We start from the raw sequence: 18,313 nt of genomic DNA on the forward strand, positions 1-18,313 counted from the left end.
CTTTTTTTCTTCCCTTTCTTTCTACCTCTATCTCGCTTTCTTTCTCTCCTTCCTTACTTCTTTCTTTCATACTTTTCATCCTCAAGGTTTCGAAAAAGAAGTTAAATGTCGGAAGACGGGAATAAAAAGAAAGGCCTCTCACTAAACGCCTATATTTTAAAGTCCAATGTATCAGTAACAAGGAGAAGAAGAGGCGTTACGTTGCACTGAATGCGTTACGATCGGAACCCCCTCCTTATACGCATGGTTTTTTTTTTACCATTTCAATTCTCATCTTTCATTTACGCCGAAGATATCAGAAGAAATAAAAATAAATACATATCAAATTTCCATGAATACGAACATTCTTAAGTGAAAGAATACTATACCTTAAGAAACAGCTTAATAAACACGTCTGCATCTTCATCTAAACATTAAAAGCTTCCTAAACACGTCTACTTACTAAGCAGATCTACGTCTAAACATTGAAATTATATACCAAACGTCTATTTTTCTTTCCTCTATATCTTTTTCTTTCATTTACTAAACGCGTCTACTTACTAAGCAGATCTACGTCTAAACATTGAAATTATATACCAAACGTCTATTTTTCTTTCCTCTATATCTTTTTCTTTCATTTACTAAACGCGTCTACTTACTTAACACATCTACGTCTGATCAGTATCAACTTACTAAACACCCCTACTTTCCTTTAAACCTTTCCTCTTTCATCATTATTTTTGTAACCTTAAGATATCAGTGGAGAGGATAAACAAAATGATGTCAGCGCTGCATCTTGTAAGAGTCAGATAAGAGGCCTCCTTCTGGCTGGCAAGTGTCGACACCAAGTGGCCTAACCCATGGCCTGGCCGGATGCCACTCAAGGCCACCGTCGACAGGCTTCCCAAGGGGGTCTAGAGAGTGAGGTTAGGTTAGTCTACACTTTTGAACCTTGGTCTTCCCTGGCTTTAATTACTGTGCCCCGACGGAAGTGAGAAGAGATCGCTGGCCTGAGACATGATGATAAGAATGTCACCTGAGTCACGTCTTCTTAATATACTGGTTATAAGTGGTTCGTTAGGTTAAGTATTTCTGAAAGCCTGATCCAATTGAGGCGAATAAATATGGATAAATGGAGATGATAAGTTGACGATGATGGGGTCCAGGGCAACGATGCCAGATTATCGTACTCACCACATTGTATTTTCCGTTTTTTGACACTTAACTATTGCAAAACGACATAAAAAATTAACCATTTCAACGACAACTATTAATGAATCTCGTTATTGGGGTGGAGGAGATAGTTTATGGGTCGGAGATGTGTAAATAGGAGACGTTGTGTACGATAATCAGGCAACTCTTCCCAGGGACGTCTTTTGAGTCACGTCCAACCAAGTATATTAGTTCTCAGTGATAAGTCAGGTTAGGCTTTTGTGGAACCCTGATTCATTTGAGGCGAATACATATGGATAAATGCAGATGCTATTTTGATGGTAGAAACGCTTATTCAGTCATGTCATCTCCCTGTACTACTTATAAATGTTTAGTTAGGTATGTATGAAACGCTGATTCATTTGAGGCGAATACATATGGATAAATGCAGATGCTCTTATGATGGTAGGAACGCTTATTCAGTCACGTCATCTCCCTGTACTACTTATAAATGATTAGTTAGGTATGTATGAAACGCTGATTCATTTGAGGTGAATACATATGGATAAATGCAGATGCTATTTTGATGGTAGAAACGCTTATTCAGTCATGTCATCTCCCTGTACTACTTATAAATGGTTAGGTATGTATGAAACGCTGATTCATTTGAGGCGAATAAATATGTATAAAGGCAGGTGATAATAATGATATGTCTCTTAAATCATCATCTCAGTTTACTAAAGTTATCAGTGGGTATTTAAGCATTTCCGGAGGTTGGATCCATTTGAGGCGAATGAATATGCATAAAATTTTAATGCAGATGATAATTTTATGATGGGAGGGACGTCTCTTCAGTCACGTCACGTTCTTTGTGGTTAGTTAAAAGTGAGTGTTTTTGGAAGCTTGATTAACTCGAGGCGACTAAGTATGAATAAATGCTGATAATATTAATTGATTTTGTGATTGTGGAGACATTTTCTTCACTTTACGGGAGGCAGATCAAAGGCAATACACAAAAAAATACTAACAAATGCTGCTCCTATGCAGACAAAATGCTTGAAACAATGCCCAAATCTAGTTCCAGAGGTGCCTTGACACTCCCTCCTTGAAAGAGTTTAAGACATAGTGGTCGGTATTATAAGACTCTTTCGCTTCTCACATCAGCTATTTCTAAAGGTCAAAGAGGGGGTCAGTCGGGTTCTAATGAGTGTTTCTTCAGGTTCACGGTACAGAAGAAGGGTCAAACTACCATCAGGGTCATAAAACTACTCCTGGAAATGCCCACAACTCCTACGAAAGCCTTGTCAAATATGCGTGCTTGGGCGACGAAATGTCTTGTAATACGACCCAGTATGACTCAGGAGAAGAAAATACACCACGTAGAGAGAAGGCTGCTCCAGACTTTACCAGCGAATGGATGATTTGCTTGAGACGAGTGATTAAGGAAAAATATAAGTAGTAATGCTTAGTTGAGGGCCCCGAAGACTTAATTTGTTTGAGAGGAATAAATATAAACAATTGTAGGATTATATCAATGAAATGCACGATTTATTGTGTCATATGAATTACGGTTTGAATCCATAAACAAATAAGACAAACTAAAGGAGGGTGACAGGACACCTCTCCTCCCCAAATTGACCTATCTTTCGGCCACTCCTTTAACTCTTTATAGGAGCAGTGAATAGCGGGCTTTTTTACACATTTGCTACCCTTTTTTATGCCCTTGAACTGACTCCTCAGCTGTAAAAAAAGAAAAAAAGAAAGGACTAAACATAAAAAAAAAACTAGATGAGGCGAAAGCTCCCAGACTCAGGAATGAAGGGAACAAGAAGGTGAACATGTACATCCTCAACCCAAGAGAGGCTTCACTCGACACCAACAGTTAATTTATGAGGCCTGGGAGGGAAATAAAGCTTCTACACATTTAGGGTCGTATTATAACATTTCGCCTCCCAAGAACACGAATTTGACAAGGCTTTCGTAGGAGTTGTGGGCATTTCCAGTAGTAGCTTTATGACCCTGGTGTTAGTTTGACCCTTCTTCTGCATCGTGAACCTAAGGGAACACTCATTAGAACCCGACTGACCCCCTCTTTAACCTTTAGAAATAGTTGATGTGAGAAGCAAAAGTGTCTTATAATATCAACCTTAATTTCCTCCTCTCTCCCCTGCTTCAGTAACGATTTTTCTGCAGTTTCTTTCCCTCCTCACATTACCCAGACCGCCCTAGTTCAGAAAGGAAGAGTTGCGCACTTTCCCTTCCTTCTCCTGTCACTCCACTTATACCTCACAGTCGCATGAAAAACCTCTCATGCACACTTTTCATTTTATCATATCGCCTGTTTCAGCCTCAATAAAAACCTTCCCATTACATATTATTTCCCCCTTCCGTCAAACCTTTACCTTATCCCTCACACATACAAAAAAAAAAATCATCGGTAATGCTAAATAACAGGTAGCGGTATATCCAGCAAATCCTTACTACCTAGGGAACCGTGGCGAATGTAATAAAATCAAAATATTTACGTAACTTGACTAAAACGAAAATCCATCCCCAATAAAATAGTGTCTGGACTGCAGGAGTAAATCATTAATGAAATATATGGTTGAAATTTTGTGGTTACTTTTTCGGTGGAGGGAGTGAGTGAGAGGGAAAGAAGTCGGGAATGTGGATTTCAATTAAAACACTTCAGTACCTAAGTGCACTCATCTGGAAGGCTCTCGTGCAAATTATGGGTATTTTCAAGAATGTGGTCATAGTGTTACCAGGCTTCCGCACCATGAACGTGAAGAAACACTCGTGAGAACCCGAATAATTCCTTTGTGGCCTTCGAAAATATTTGTTGTGGGAGCAGAAAGCGACTGAGAATACGAGCTTTACTTAGTCACAGAACGATGTAGTCCAATCACACGCTTCCCTTTACCACCAGGCCTTCACTCAGTCGTCTTACCTACAAATACCCGACTAATTTTCTTTATGGGGCTTGGAGATATTTGTGACGGTTGAAAGTGTCTGAGAATACGAGCTTTACTTAGTCACAAAACGATGCAGACCTCTGACTTACAAACGACTTTATCACACGCTTCCCCTTACTTAGTCATCTTACCTACAAATATTCGAGTAATTTCCTTTATGGCCCTTGGAGATATTTATCGTGAGAACCGAATGCGTCAAAGAATACATGTTATATATAGTCACAGAACGACACAGTCCTCTTATCCACAAATAACTCATCCCCACGCCTCCCTCAATGGCCCTTAGAAATCCTTATTGTGAAAGCCGAAAGCGTTTGAGTATACGAGTTTTACTTAATCACAGAACGATGCACTCTCCTCACCTACGAATGACCTTTCCACATGCTTCCCTTCACCAGGCCTCCACTCAGTTCTCTTACCTACAAATAACTCATCCCCACGCCTCCCTCAATAGCCCTCGGAAATCCTTATTGTTAGAGCCGAAAGCGTTTGAGTATACGGGTTTTACATTATCACAGAACGATGCACTCTTCTTACCTACAAATAACTCATCCCCACGCCTCCCTCAATGGCCCTCGGAAATCCTTATTGTTAGAGCCGAAAGCATTTGAGTATACGGGTTTTACATAATCACATAACTATGCATTCTTCTTACCTACAAATGACTTTTCCACACGCTTCCCCTCACCAGGCCTCCACTCAGTCCTCTTACCTACAAATAACTCATCCACACGCCTCCCCTCACTCGACCGTCACTTATCCCTCACGCAGAGTCGCCGCGCGTGCCCGGGTACGGAGAGAGTGGTGGTAAGCCGCCATCTGTCCCACCCTATCACGGCGCGGGAATGTCGGGCTGGTGCCAGGGAACATTATATGCCTCCCTAGGGCTAACACCAGCGACAAACAGACGCTACTCTCGCCCGCCAGACTGTGCTTGACTTGCAGATTCATAGTTGAGGGAAGACATTATTGTGATGGTGGTTTTATGAATGGGGTATGTAGCCTATAGCCATGGTGCTGATGATGTTACAGAGGGATGCACAAGGATATAAGGAGACTACAAGAGCCCAGACCTACACAAGGCAGCTCCGAAGATGGTGATGATGTTGAGAATGATGTTGGGATGTTGGGAAAAGGCAGATGTTGAATTGTACATGTCTGACCGATTTGAAAGTATTTACTCCTTTTGGTTGAGGTTAAATGGGAGAGAACAAGGAAAAGGTGAGAAGAGAGAGAGAGAGAGAGAGAGAGAGAGAGAGAGAGAGAGAGAGAGAGAGAGAGAGAGAGAGAGAGAGAGAGAGAGAGAGAGAGAGAGAGAGAGAGAGAGAGAGAGAGAGAGAGAGAGAGAGAGAGAGAGAGAGAGAGAGAGAGAGAGAGAGAGAGAGAGAGAGAGAGAGAGAGAGAGAGAGAGGTGGAAAAAGGAAGGGAAGAGCTAATTAGTTTTGAGCGTATGATAGACAAGGATACACAAGGACATAAGGAGACAGTAAGAGGACAGTCATTATACACATGGCAGCTCCTAGTTATTCCCCGTCTGCCCTCCCCGTCCATACATTATCTAACCTGCCTTGGAAACTATAATCGTGTTTGCATCAACTACACAGCTGCATGATTTGTTCCTCTGTTATACCATCATCAATACACACACGACAGCAATCCATCCTAGTGACACACACACACACACACACACACACACACACACAGAACCGAGGAAGACAACGTGGAGGCAAACACAACAGAGGGCGAGGAATGTTGAAGTTTAAACGGGCATTGAAATGACTGACTAAACCAGTATCGGGAAAGGGTTCGGCTTAAGGGAATGGCTGTCAACACTGTTAGTCAGGGAAGGTTCGGGTTCATAAGGATATGGAGTTGACATCGTTGAACATTGTGCTGTATATGTCTCCTCCGTATGTGCATCTTCATAAATTCTAAGAAAAAAAAAACTTGATGTGCGATAACCTTAGTTTTTAATGGGTGCGTACCTCTGATTGACGATTCAACAATTTCCGATGATAAGTGAGGACGGTCTAAAATCAGTATGACACGATCAATATTTTTTTTTTTAATATTATATTTCCTGGAATAATAACATTTAACTAGTTTGAAGCAGTATCTATATGTTAGTTAATGAATTAAATATTTGTCATTTTGTCTCCTGAAGAACTATAACACAACCGCTTCCCCTCCACATGACTTCCACGGCACGGAGACCATTTTCCCACCCTGCCACTTACCGGGATTCTGTTGTGAGCCTCCTCCCGGCTGCTGGAACAGGAGGCTGAGGCGCCCCGCCGGCCTGGGGCTGCTGGGAGTGGTGGGCGCCGCCACGGCCGCCCCACCAGGAAGCATCTTTGCCCTGCACTGCCCGCCGCGCCACTGCCGCCGCCCGCCAGCCAGCACACCTGCCCACACCCCCTCTGCAGACGACACGGAGGGGGTACAAATATAACACCTACATTCACCTTTTGACGACGAGAGACATATTTGCGTCTTTTTATACTATTTTAAAGACACTCCCTCGATCCAGTTTACACAAATGCTCGTCCCACACGTTTACTTAGTGTCTCAGACAAACCTAATTTGCAGTAATACCGATGATGCCAACGTTATCTTGCTCTTTGATTTAGTAACCTGTTTCCATTACAAGCAACTCAATAGTCATAGGTTAAATGAAAAGGAGTGTAAAACTAAACATATTTTGTTCATAGAAAAGCAAATTTATTACATCGTTATATTCACACCTTCAAGCACACGACAAAAATATATATAACTTCCCTGCGACCATTCACGCTCCATCATACATTGATCCATCATTCACAAGTGGCACATCCACACCGAAATGCTGTAGCGGTTTGCGAACGCATGATAATATAGTATAAGCTTGCTCACGATTTTATAGGCTAGATCTGCTTCACATAGATTCAGATTCAGATACACCTTTATCAATCGAGACTGTCACCAACCTCAACTTATTATATATATAACAATGCAGTTTGAAGAACACTGACGGTCGTCTCTGTGTTTGAAACGCTATTGGTCTCGGGTTGGGATATCTCATAAACTGGCAATTAGAACCTGATCCTTTCCTCCTGACTAGCTCCCTCCGTTCTATCCCTCTGTGTTGAATGTGTGAAGAAAACACGAACGTCGAACGGTCTGTGTTTGAAAAGTTAGTGATCGGGTTGGACTTCCTTATAAACTGGCCACTAGAACCTGACCCTTTCCACCTGACTAGCTTCCTTCTTTCCATCCCGCTGTGTCGGGTGTGTGGGAGTTGCGCTTTAGCCCTGCAGGCGAGGCAACACGAGGCCACAGTCCAGCACCTTGATGGCGTGCGACGGGTGGAGGGCAACGGCCTTGTGCACCACCTCCATGCCGGCGCACACCTCGCCGAATGCACACGCGAACTTCCGGCCGGGATGATCACGGGTACAGATGTGGAAGAACGCGTCCTGCTCCGGTTTCCCCCCGCTCGCCGCTACCACCAGTCCCGCCGTTTTCTCTCGGATGTACGGTCCGCCCCACTCCAGACTCTCTACCAGACCCTGCACGCAGTTACCCCCGTCATCTGTCAGGTATCTTCCCCCTGCCAGAGTTTCCCCCATGCTTCCCTTCTTGGCAACCCCGTGGAACTTGCTGCCGCGGTAGGAGGGCCCTTGTGTGCCCATGCAGAGGGCGAGGAAGTGATGGGCGCGGCGCAGGTGTCCCCACAGCCTGATGTAAACGCGGCCCAGCAGATGTTCCTCCGCAGCCACGTCCAGAAACACCTCCGGCTGAGCGTCGTGACCCAGGAACCTCAGGAACGGTAGCTGTGAAGGGAACATGAAGTAAAGTATAGACAGGTGCGAGGACTAATGCTTTGACTTTTCATGGCCGGAAGAACGTAAGGAGTTAGGTCTTAGACGGCAGGTACAGAATTGTGTGATAAACAGAGACAAATGCATACCTGGGCGAACAGAACTATGCAGACGTACCTGCAGGAGGAGGTGGTTGGGCCGGTCCTCGTGGGCGAAGGCGTAGGCGTGGACCCGGCCGTCCTCCCAGCGCAGCCTGCCTTGCCGCCCACCGCCCACAGCCACCTTGCACTCCACCGGCCACTCCTCCTCGGGGGACGTCGCCTCCTCAGGCACTCCTCCATCGCTCTCCTCGCCTGACAGCCCCAGGGACCCGGCGTCGTTGTGTCCAGCCTCTGTCTCAACATCCTCTGGTCGAGTGTTGGCCTCCAGTGCCTCGGTCTCCCCGCCACCAGGAAAGGCCGGAGAAATAATACTCTCCGAGCCCTCACGTCCAAAGGCTTCTTCCAAAGGAACTTCTCTCCAGTCTGCCTCAGAAATAGACACCGGTCGGGGAGTTACTGCCACTGCTGGGTGCTTCGGGCCCTCACCATAGGACTTGCATCGCAGTAATCTGGTTCTCGCTGGAACTTTCCCTTTCGACGTTGTATTTTTCACTTCGTGTTCCAGACTCCCCATCAGCGTGGCGGCTATGAGTACCTCCTCGACGGTGGCTGGCCTGTCTGTCCCCTCCAGTATCTTGGCCACGCGGCTGGCCAGGTCAAAGGTAACCTGGGACTGGTGGGCCGCGCGCACCAGCTGACCCACCAGACCGGCCACCTCCGTCTGTAGCGCCCGCCGCCTCTGATTGAGCTCCCACAGCAGCCGTGCGCCAGTTGTTCGGACGTCCCGCCACTGCTTCTCCATGAAGGTCTGTATCGACTGCACGTCGTGGCCCTCCCGTACGTGGCCCTCCAGCAGGCAGTGGCCACACAGCGTCGAGTGGCACTCACAACACCAAAACTCCAGGGCGGAGCCGTGGACCGTACATTTGCTTCGTCCATCCTCCTGTTGGAAAGAAAAACGTGCAATCTCAGAGGTATGTCCTCCCAGGGAAATTAGTCAACCTGGCTTGAGTTTGGGTTGTCTTGAGTCACTCATTTTAGACTAAGTACTGCAAACATCTCTACAATGTGCCGTTAAAACTTGACCCTGGTGGTGTCTTGCCCCAGTATTTAAGGGAACACTCCAAAGTAAACAATACATGAAAAACGTACTGAATCGTTCTGAAAGTGGTGTATGCTTCATAAAAAAAAGTGGCTGTGCGTCCTGCAAAAGAACAGTCCACCCTTGGGCTTTATCAGGCAGGCAAACCCATGCTCATGGATTAGTCCTTTCAAGCTACGCACATCAAAACAATGCCACATCACAAATAAAGTATAACCTCCTCGACACAATAATTACACCTTGAGTAAAAAAAGTGTAATATGATAATATCTGCAGATGGTGGAAGATTTGAGACAAGTTAAACAATCAACTGATCAAATGAGTAAATAATGGATCAATTAACCAATAAGGAGTTATTGAAAAGGAAAATTTTATATCAGATTTCCTGTCAGGGATCAACGAGAAGACAATCAATTGACTAATCATATGAAAAGGTGAATGTATGAAAAAAATAATTATCTTGACCAAAAGACAGATTATCACATAATTAATCACCCTATCACTGAAAGAAAAAGTGTGTCATATCTGATTTCCTGTTCAAGGAAAAAGTATAGTTAGACAATAATAAAACAAGACAAGTAAATGAAATAAGTGAATAAGTTGACCAGTGGACTATGCAGCAATTAATCAATGAAGCAGTTACTGAAAGCAGGAATGTCGCATTTGATTTCATGCCAAAAGACAACGAGGGTACAACTGGATAAAGAAATAAACAGGAGGATGGATGAACACACTGATTAGTTGACAAATGGACTACACAGTTCATGAAGTATATAGTGTATCAAATCTTCTTCCATGTCAGAAACCCTTAAAGAAATGTTCCTTCCATCAGTACTCACCACAGACTTCTTGTAGTTCTCCGAGAGGTGCAGGAGCGCAAACACGGGCGGAAGGGCACGCACGGAGGGGCTCTTGTGGCTCATCCTGCAGTTGGGGCACGAGAAATAGCTCCCCACCTTGTCGGCGTCCTCCTCCAGCTTCGCCAGACAACTCCTGCAGAAGGCGTGACCACAGGAAGGCAGCACCACAGGCTCCCTCTCCCCGGCCTCGTACACTTCCCGACACACGCCGCAGTACAGCTCACACTCCATCTTCTCGACTTGAAAGGCTGGAGGACGCAATAAGGAGGTTGGGTAAGTGATAAATGTCGGTATTCTCAGACACTCCCGCCCGCACGCCAACCATTGCTTAAACCTCACCAAGCTACAGGAATGGATCAAAAAGTGGCTGCTACAATTCAATGAAGAAAAATGTAGTCTTGCACCTTGGGAGGGGATATCCAACACACCAATACCACATGGGAAACACTCCACTATCCACCACAGAGGCAGAGAAAGACCTGGGACTATATGATATCAGGCTACCAGTGAAAGCCAAATTCGTTCCAATCGCAGCGGACGGGTTAAGGCCGAAGAGGAGATTGATCGGGTTGTCATGAGTGTTTTTTACCTTCATGGTAGAGAAGAAGGGTTAAACTACTACCACCAGGGTCCTAAAAGTACTACCCCTGGATATGACCAAAACACGTAAGAAATCCTTGTCAGCTGTTTTTACTCGGGGACCGAAATGTTTTAGAATATTGCCAAAAGTCTCTCGTTTGTACTCTATAGTGTAAGAGACTGTCGTGAAAATCGTCGGAACACACTCCTTTCAGCTAAATATACATGGATTATATTACACGTATATTGATGCATTTGCTGTTATCATCAGCACTGGTAATACTGACAGTTGGGTAAGCGATGAATTCTCTCGTTTGTACTCTGAAGTGTGAGCGATAGTGTCTTGTAAGTCGTTGAGACACACTCCCTTTCAGCAAAATACACATGGTTTATGGCACACGTATATTCATGCTCTTGTAATTATCATTAGTATTGGCAGTAATGAACAATCTGAGGACATGCTGGCGGGAAATTGTTCGGGTTTCACAAAATTAACCAAACAATTCTTACACGTAAAAGTTGATGTTATGTCCTCACGAGAGCTGTAAACCAGTCAAATACCTCATCAAACTGGCCTTTAATTAATGGAGACAATTGAAACTCTCCTTTAACTTTTTCCCATATTTTCAAAAATCAAATTCCTTCAGTTCCCAGAAAGGAATTACATAAGAACAAAGGCTTTGGATCCTTCACTAACCATAACATTACTCTGCTGGTATTCCCCATTCTCGTATAGTTTACCCGCACTACTTCTACCTTCACTGAATATATATTACCTCAGGCGCGTGAAGCCATGGGTGGGAGGCAACTCGAGTCCCTTCGGTAATCCTTCCCAGTGTGCTAGATGAAGGAGGCCCGACACACAACCAACTGCTTGGTGCTTCTTCCCTGCCCGCTGGCCGCCGTGTGTCGCGTCTTGTACCCGCTGGAGACTGACAAGGCAAGGCACTCGACGACTGTCAGCCACGGCACCGGATGTGGGAGCTGGTGTGAGAGAAGATAGGATCCCCGGAGTTCATGTTTACCAAGGATGCCAGATTTTTAAGAGATGATGAGAATGATGATGGTGTTACTACTATATACTACTACTACTACTACTACTACTACTACTACTACTACCACTACCACTACTACTACTAATAATAATAATAATAATAATAATAATACCACCACTACTACTATTACTACTGCTACTACTACTACTACTACTACTACTATTACTACTACTACTACTACTACTACTACTGCTACTACTACTACTACTACCATCACTACCACTTCCACTACTACTACTACTACTACTACTACTACTACTACTACTACTACTACTGCTACTACTACCACTACCACCACTACCACTTCCACTACTACTACTACTACTACTACTACTACTACTACTACTACTACTACTAATAATAATAATAATAATAATAATAATAATAATAATAATGCTACTAATACTAATACTAATACTAATACTAATACTACACGTACTGCTACTTCTACCATTAAATTGGCTACTAGGAAGAGAGATACATGATATAGTAATATAATATTTACAAAAGCTGTCAGACTTTTCACTTTAAGCTGCTGATGATGATGATAGAAAGTAACGTTTTTAAAATTTATTAATTCACGGAAAGCCCGAAGTCACGGTGTGCTCTGAGAAGGTTAAGAGGTTAGTGACAGACTGACAGGAAATACTTGTGTGTGTGTGTGTGTGTGTGTGTGTGTGTGTGTGTGTGTGTGTGTGTGTGTGTGTGTGTGTGTGTGTGTGTGTGTGTGTGTGTGTGTGTGTGTGTGTGTGTGTGTGTGTGTGTGTGTGTGTGTGTGTGTGTGTGTGTGTGTGTGTGTGTGTGTGTGTGTGTGTGTGTGTGTGTGTGTGTGTGTGTGTGTGTGTGTGTGTGTGTGTGTGTGTGTGTGTGTGTGTTGTCACTGATGGGCTACGAACTTTCATGAACCTTCAACGTGTGCGTGCCACCATGCATTGTATGCTGTGTTACTCCACACACTACGGTTCACAAATATCTCGCCTCAGTGGTGCAGTAGTTGGCGTTCCTAAATACGAATCCACGGGCCCAGGTTCGAATCCCAGCAGTGCGGTAACCCGGATGTCACCGGGTAGTAAAGGGTAGTTTACCACTACAGGCTTAAGGGCCAATGCAACGGAGGTGAGCACCGAGGCCACGCGCAGCTATATATATATATATATATATATATATATATATATATATATATATATATATATATATATATATATATATATATATATATATTTTTTTTTTTTTTTTTAAACAAAGGAGACAGCTCAAGGGCAACAAAAAGAATTAGTAAAAAAGCCCGCTACTCACCGCTCCCACAACAGACAAAAGTAAAGAGTGGCCAAAAGAGAGGTCAATTTCGGGTGGAGAGGTGTCTTGATACACTCTTCTTGAAAGAGGTCAAGTCATAGGCAGGAGGAAATACAGAAGAAGGAAGGCTGTTCCAGAGTTTACCAGTGTAAGGGATGAAAGAGTGAAGATGCTGGTTAACTCTTACATAAGGGTTTTGGACAGAATAGGGATGAGGTAGAGTAGAAAGTCGAGTGCAGCGGTGCCGCGGGAGGGGTGGATTGATTCAAAAGCTTTAGTCAGACAAGAAAGTAAAGCTATAGGATGGTAGTTTGAGGGATTGGAACGGCCACCCTTCTTAGGCATACTTCCAGCAGGAAGGAAAGGTAGATGTTGACAGGCAGAGGCGAAAGAGTTTGACCAGGCAGGGTGTGCCTGGTCAAATAGCGTGTGGCCCCAACTTTACCTTTACAAATATATGTGATTATCCCTGTACAGACATACGATGGCTAAGCGACCTGTGCCATTTAGTGACAAAGGCGTAAGATTTCTTTATTTATCTGTAGCGTCTTTCGAACAGTAGAAATAATAGATTACCAATAAAAGTAGGTTGAGTAGAAAACAGATTAACAGTTGTAGGTAGGCCTGGGAGCTGTGGGCGGAGGCCCTGAATAAGACGAGTTCCGGTGGTGTGAGGCAGGAGGCGAGTATGGGATAACGGATACAGTTAACTTTGATTGATATGATACATAGGTTGGTATTGTTAGACGCTTTCGCCCATCAAGTCGACTATATTCAAAGACCAAAAAGGAAATTAGCTGGGTTCTCATGAGTGGTATTTAAGGTTCACGGTACAGATCGAAGAAGGGTACGTGTCAAACTACCACCAGGGTCATAAAACTACTCCTGGAAATGCCGAAAACTCCCACGAAAGCCCTATCAAATGTGTGTCCTTAGGCGCCGAAATGTTTAAGAATATGACCCATAGGATTTTTCTTCAAACTAAAACTTGTGATTTTGGGGGTGACTGATTTTTTTGCAGTTCGGCAAATTTAGAACTACAGTGAACTTGAGTGTTATAATAATCCTTCTGAGTGAGATAACAGTTACAGTGGGTGGGTGTTGGTGTAATGGCCTGCGTATAGATGTAACAAGCTTCCAAACTCTCTGTAGCTGTGGCTGCTAAACAGACGCCTGACACGGAATTTCTTCGTTTTTTCATGAAATAACCAAACTGAAATACATAAGTTGATAGTTCCCCTCATCAACACTGAGAACTATTTTTTTTTATACTAGCAATAATAAAGCATTGTTGGACGGTACAAAACACACACAAACACACACACACACACACACACACACACACACACACACACACACACACACACACACACACACACACACACACACACTTTGGCTTCTCTCTGCCGAAAAGACTAATCTTCAGTTTAAGGCAAGTGGTGATAATCATAACACTGGTACATCTATTCTCAGGTTACAATTATCTCCAAACCTGACATCAGCACTTTGACCTCTGACCTTACCAGCTGGGGCGGTGCACAGAACAAAGGAAGGGTCAGCTGCGTAGCTTTTAAACACCTACAGGAGATCCTCAAATGGCTAATTTATGTGAAAATAAAAGAACTTTCTTTAAGGGTGCATAGCAGATTTAGAAAACTCATTAAAATTTTCATTGTCGCGCTTGATAATTGTATGTAAAATTGGTGGAAAAGCAAACAAAATGAAAATGAAAACAAAATGAAAACAACAAAATGAAAGCAAGGAAAAACAACAACAAAATGAAAACAACAACAAAATGAAAACATGGAAAAACAACAAAATAAAAGCAAGGAAAAACAACAACAAAATGAAAACTAGGAAAAACAACAACAAAATGAAAACAACAACAATGAAAACAACAGCAAAATGAAACAATGAAAAATGAAACAATGAAACTACAACAAAACAACAAAAACAAAAAAAACAAAAAATGAAAAACAAAGCAACAAACAGAAACAATGAAAACAACAACAAAATGAAAACAACAACAATGAAAACAACAACAAAATAAAAACAAGGAATGATTGATTATGTGACCGTTCAGAATTTTTTTACTGGTGTCGAATAACTTTTTCTTTTTCTTTTTTTTCTTCTTTCCTTTTTCTTTTTTTTTTCCTTTTTTCTTTTTCTTTTTCTTTTCTTTTTCTTTTTCTTTTCTTTTTTTTTCTTTTTTTCTTTTTCTTTTTCTTTTTCTTCTCGTAAAGGTGGTGCTACTTTTATCCCCGTGTTACTTCCACTCCCATTCTTCTACCTCTACTTCTACTTCGCTCTGTCGTGTGATGGAAGGTGGAGGGCAAGGGAGGTATAAGGGCTACAATTCCAACAGCCCGCTTTCACTTCGGCCCTGGACTTGAGAAACACACAAAGGTCAGGAGAATATCCCTACTTTCCTTTCCGTACGGTTTCATTGCACAATATTAAACGCAACGACGATGTAGATGTAAAATTATCGGCAACCTCCACCAGCCCGCTTTCACTTTCGGCCCTGGGCTTTAGAAACACACATAGGAGTGGTAGACCTTCGATCCATGCCCTCCCTTTCGTGCGGTTCCATTACATCTGTTCAAGCTCAAGATCGGTCTCATTGAAAGGAATCACACCTGTCTTAACCCCTTGACTGCGGATTTCCTACTAGAAGACCTCACCAAGCTACAGGAGTGGATAAAAAAGTGGCTGCTACAATTTAATGAAGAAAAATGTGAAGTTCTGCACCTTGGGAGGGGATATCCAGCACACCAATACCTCATGGGAAACACTCCACTATCCACCACAGAGGCTGAGAAAGACCTGGGACTATACGTTACCAAGCTACCAGTGAAAGCCAAATCCATGCCAATCGTAGCGGATGGGTTAAGATATGGTAATAACGCTGCTGTTATGAGGTGGCTGAAAGAAATGAATATGATTAACTTTGGTGTTTTTTTATTTGGTGAGCTGTAATTTAGGGCCGAGGTGCGTGCGCTGGGTTGTCGTTCACATCACGAGTAAAATCTTCGCTTGTGGACGAGGCTGAGGAGGTTCTGTTCGCTGCGACCACCACAGGCCTATGTTATACACGAGACGATGCGGCATAAGGTTATCAATAAACTAGTTTGCCACCAGCATTACCAGATTGTCGTACTACTAGGCATATTATTTTCGTCAGCTTGAGGCCCAAAACTGTAGCGCCTACACTGATAACGATACACATTTATAATTAGTGTTCAAATGGTTAATTATCGATGTTTTTTCTGCAATTGTTATCAGCTCGAAACTGGAAAATACGATGTTCTGAGTACGATAATCTGGTAACGTTGCTTGCTACAGTTTTGATTTTTCTCTTTGATATTTCTTTCAGACAACTCTTATGTTTTCTTTATAGGAGCAGCATGTTGACGGAGCATTTTTCGATAGTACCATTTGTAGTCCTTTAGTCCAGTTTTTATTTTACCATTTCCATTCCTCAATCCTGAATTTTTTTTGTTTTTTAAAATTTATTTTTGCCCTTAAAATTAAGCTGCTTCCTTTACGCTAGTATGAAAATCTGTCTCCCTTGTTTGATGTGAATTTGGACAAAGAGGTCTTTTGTTTTCCTTGAAGCGATACGTTGCGAGCATTTTTAACCTTTTTAGCACTTGCCTACTTTCCGTAAAAACACTCTGGTCTTGGGGCACGTACCATGAGTCATATGGTACGTGCCCCAAGACCAGAGTGTTTTTACTGGTTTTAGGGTTTTTCCTTTCCTACGGCAAGGTCATATGATATGACCTTGCCGTAGGAAAGGAAAACCCGTCGACAACGTATGGTCCTCACGGCTGAGTGTTCCGGCCCTGCATACCATCCAGGTGACGACAGCTCACCTCTTGACCCACTTCCGACTCCCCTTGTGAAAGAAAGAACAATAAGCACTCTGTCTTCACGGCCGAGTTATTGGCCTCAGGCTAACGTTTTTAATGACTTTGTGAGTGAAAACAAAGCTGTCTTCAGTGATACGTCATTTTCTTATTTTCGTAGGATATCCAGCACAAAGACCTGTCCGTCTCTCAGGCAGTGTATTTTCCATAAAATATATACATCTATCTAATACCTATTCGTGTATTTATTTCTCTCTCTCTCTCTCTCTCTCTCTCTCTCTCTCTCTCTCTCTCTCTCTCTCTCTCTCTCTCTCTCTCTCTCTCTCTCTCTCTCTCTCTCTCTCTCTATATATATATATATATATATATATATATATATATATATATATATATATATATATATATATATATATATATATATATATATATATATATATATATATATATATATATATATATATATATATATATATATATATATATATACCTACCTATCCATTTATCTATCTAGCTATTTCATTTAACATAATTTCACTTACGTTTAAGGACAGACCACCTAGACCACAGGGTCTGTGTGGTCTGAAGATCTATGTTAATGTATGTAAATAACTGTCTATCTGTGTGTGTGTGTGTGTGTGTGTGTGTGTGTGTGTGTGTGTGTGTGTGTGTGTGTTTGCCTAGTTGTGACACACGGGAAAAGCTATGCTCGCGCTGTTCTGTCTCCATATCCACTCTTATCCAACTTTTCCTTAAAACCATGAATGTTTCTTGCACAAATCACCTCCTCCTCCAGTCTATTCCATAACTCAGTGCTTCTGTTTGGGAGGCTAAACTTTTTCACATCTCGCCTGCACGTGGTCGTCCTCAACTTCTATCTATGTCCTCTCCTTTCTTTCTCGTTCCACACACACAGGTCCTCTCTGTCCAGATTCTCCACCCCGCTCGCCACCCCGTACACTGCTATCAGGTCTCCTCTCTCTCTTCTTCTCTCCAGGGTTGTGAGCCCTGTGTGTGTGTGTGTGTGTGTGTGTGTGTGTGTGTGTGTGTGTGTGTGTGTGTGTGTGTGTGTGTGTGTGTGTGTGTGTGTGTGTGTGAGCTCTCTAGGGGGAGCTCTGTCTTCGACTTTCAGAAGATTTAGTAAAAATATTGCTTCCAGTTACTTGTTCATATCACTTGTGTATTACTTATAGTATTTGTGTGAAGGAATTATCGACTATTTTATTTTAAACATAGATGCACTTTCGTTCTTGGATATTGCCTTGATAAGAAAGATGATAATAGATATAATATTGGGTAATAATAATAATAATAATAATAATATTAATAATATTAATAATAATAATAATAATAATAATAATAATAATAATAATAATAATAATAATAATAATAATAATAATAATAATAATAATAATAATAATAATAATAATAATAATAATAATAATAATAATAATAATAATAATAATAATAATAATAATAATAATAATAATAATAATAATAATAATAATAATAATAATAATAATAATAATAATAATAATAATAATA

The 18,313-nt window shown here is 42.2% G+C and overlaps 2 protein-coding genes across 6 annotated transcripts in view; both read right to left on the reverse strand.

Annotated features, from left to right (window-relative positions):
• The window catches only part of LOC126998395 (titin-like), a 43,820-nt gene extending 37,309 nt beyond the window's left edge, over positions 1–6,511 (reverse strand). For 3 of the 5 annotated variants that reach the window (XM_050860025.1, XM_050860024.1, XM_050860023.1), the window contains exon 1: positions 6,344–6,511. In XM_050860025.1, coding sequence (XP_050715982.1) covers positions 6,344–6,458 — 115 coding nt within the window. In that variant the 5' untranslated portion in view covers positions 6,459–6,511. Of the gene's footprint in view, positions 1–4,818; positions 4,843–6,343 lie in introns of those variants that run through there. The other 2 variants (XM_050860026.1, XM_050860027.1) reach the window with 2 other exon arrangements.
• A 280-nt stretch (positions 6,512–6,791) lies between these two features.
• On the reverse strand, positions 6,792–11,518 carry LOC126998396 (uncharacterized). The gene is made up of 4 exons (XM_050860028.1): positions 11,325–11,518; positions 9,949–10,217; positions 8,084–8,950; positions 6,792–7,918 (listed from the first exon to the last, which is right to left on the reverse strand). The coding sequence occupies exons 2-4, from the start codon at positions 10,198–10,200 to the stop codon at positions 7,391–7,393; spliced, it is 1,647 nt and encodes a 548-aa protein (XP_050715985.1). The 5' UTR covers positions 10,201–10,217; positions 11,325–11,518; the 3' UTR covers positions 6,792–7,390.
• Between the last annotated feature and the right edge of the window lie 6,795 nt (positions 11,519–18,313).

The sequence above is a fragment of the Eriocheir sinensis genome, chromosome 14 (assembly GCF_024679095.1).
Source record: "Eriocheir sinensis breed Jianghai 21 chromosome 14, ASM2467909v1, whole genome shotgun sequence".
Classification (NCBI taxonomy): domain Eukaryota; kingdom Metazoa; phylum Arthropoda; class Malacostraca; order Decapoda; family Varunidae; genus Eriocheir; species Eriocheir sinensis.

Excerpts from the sequence above, each read along its gene's own strand:
- LOC126998396 (XM_050860028.1), bottom strand. The coding sequence starts at position 10,200 with ATGGAGTGTGAGCTGTACTGCGGCGTGTGTCGGGAAGTGTACGAGGCC. Across the intron at positions 8,951-9,948 it reads AGAACTACAAGAAGTCTGTG|GAGGATGGACGAAGCAAATG; the intron begins GTGAGTACTGAT and ends TCTTTCCAACAG. Across the intron at positions 7,919-8,083 it reads CCAACCACCTCCTCCTGCAG|CTACCGTTCCTGAGGTTCCT; the intron begins GTACGTCTGCAT and ends TTCCCTTCACAG.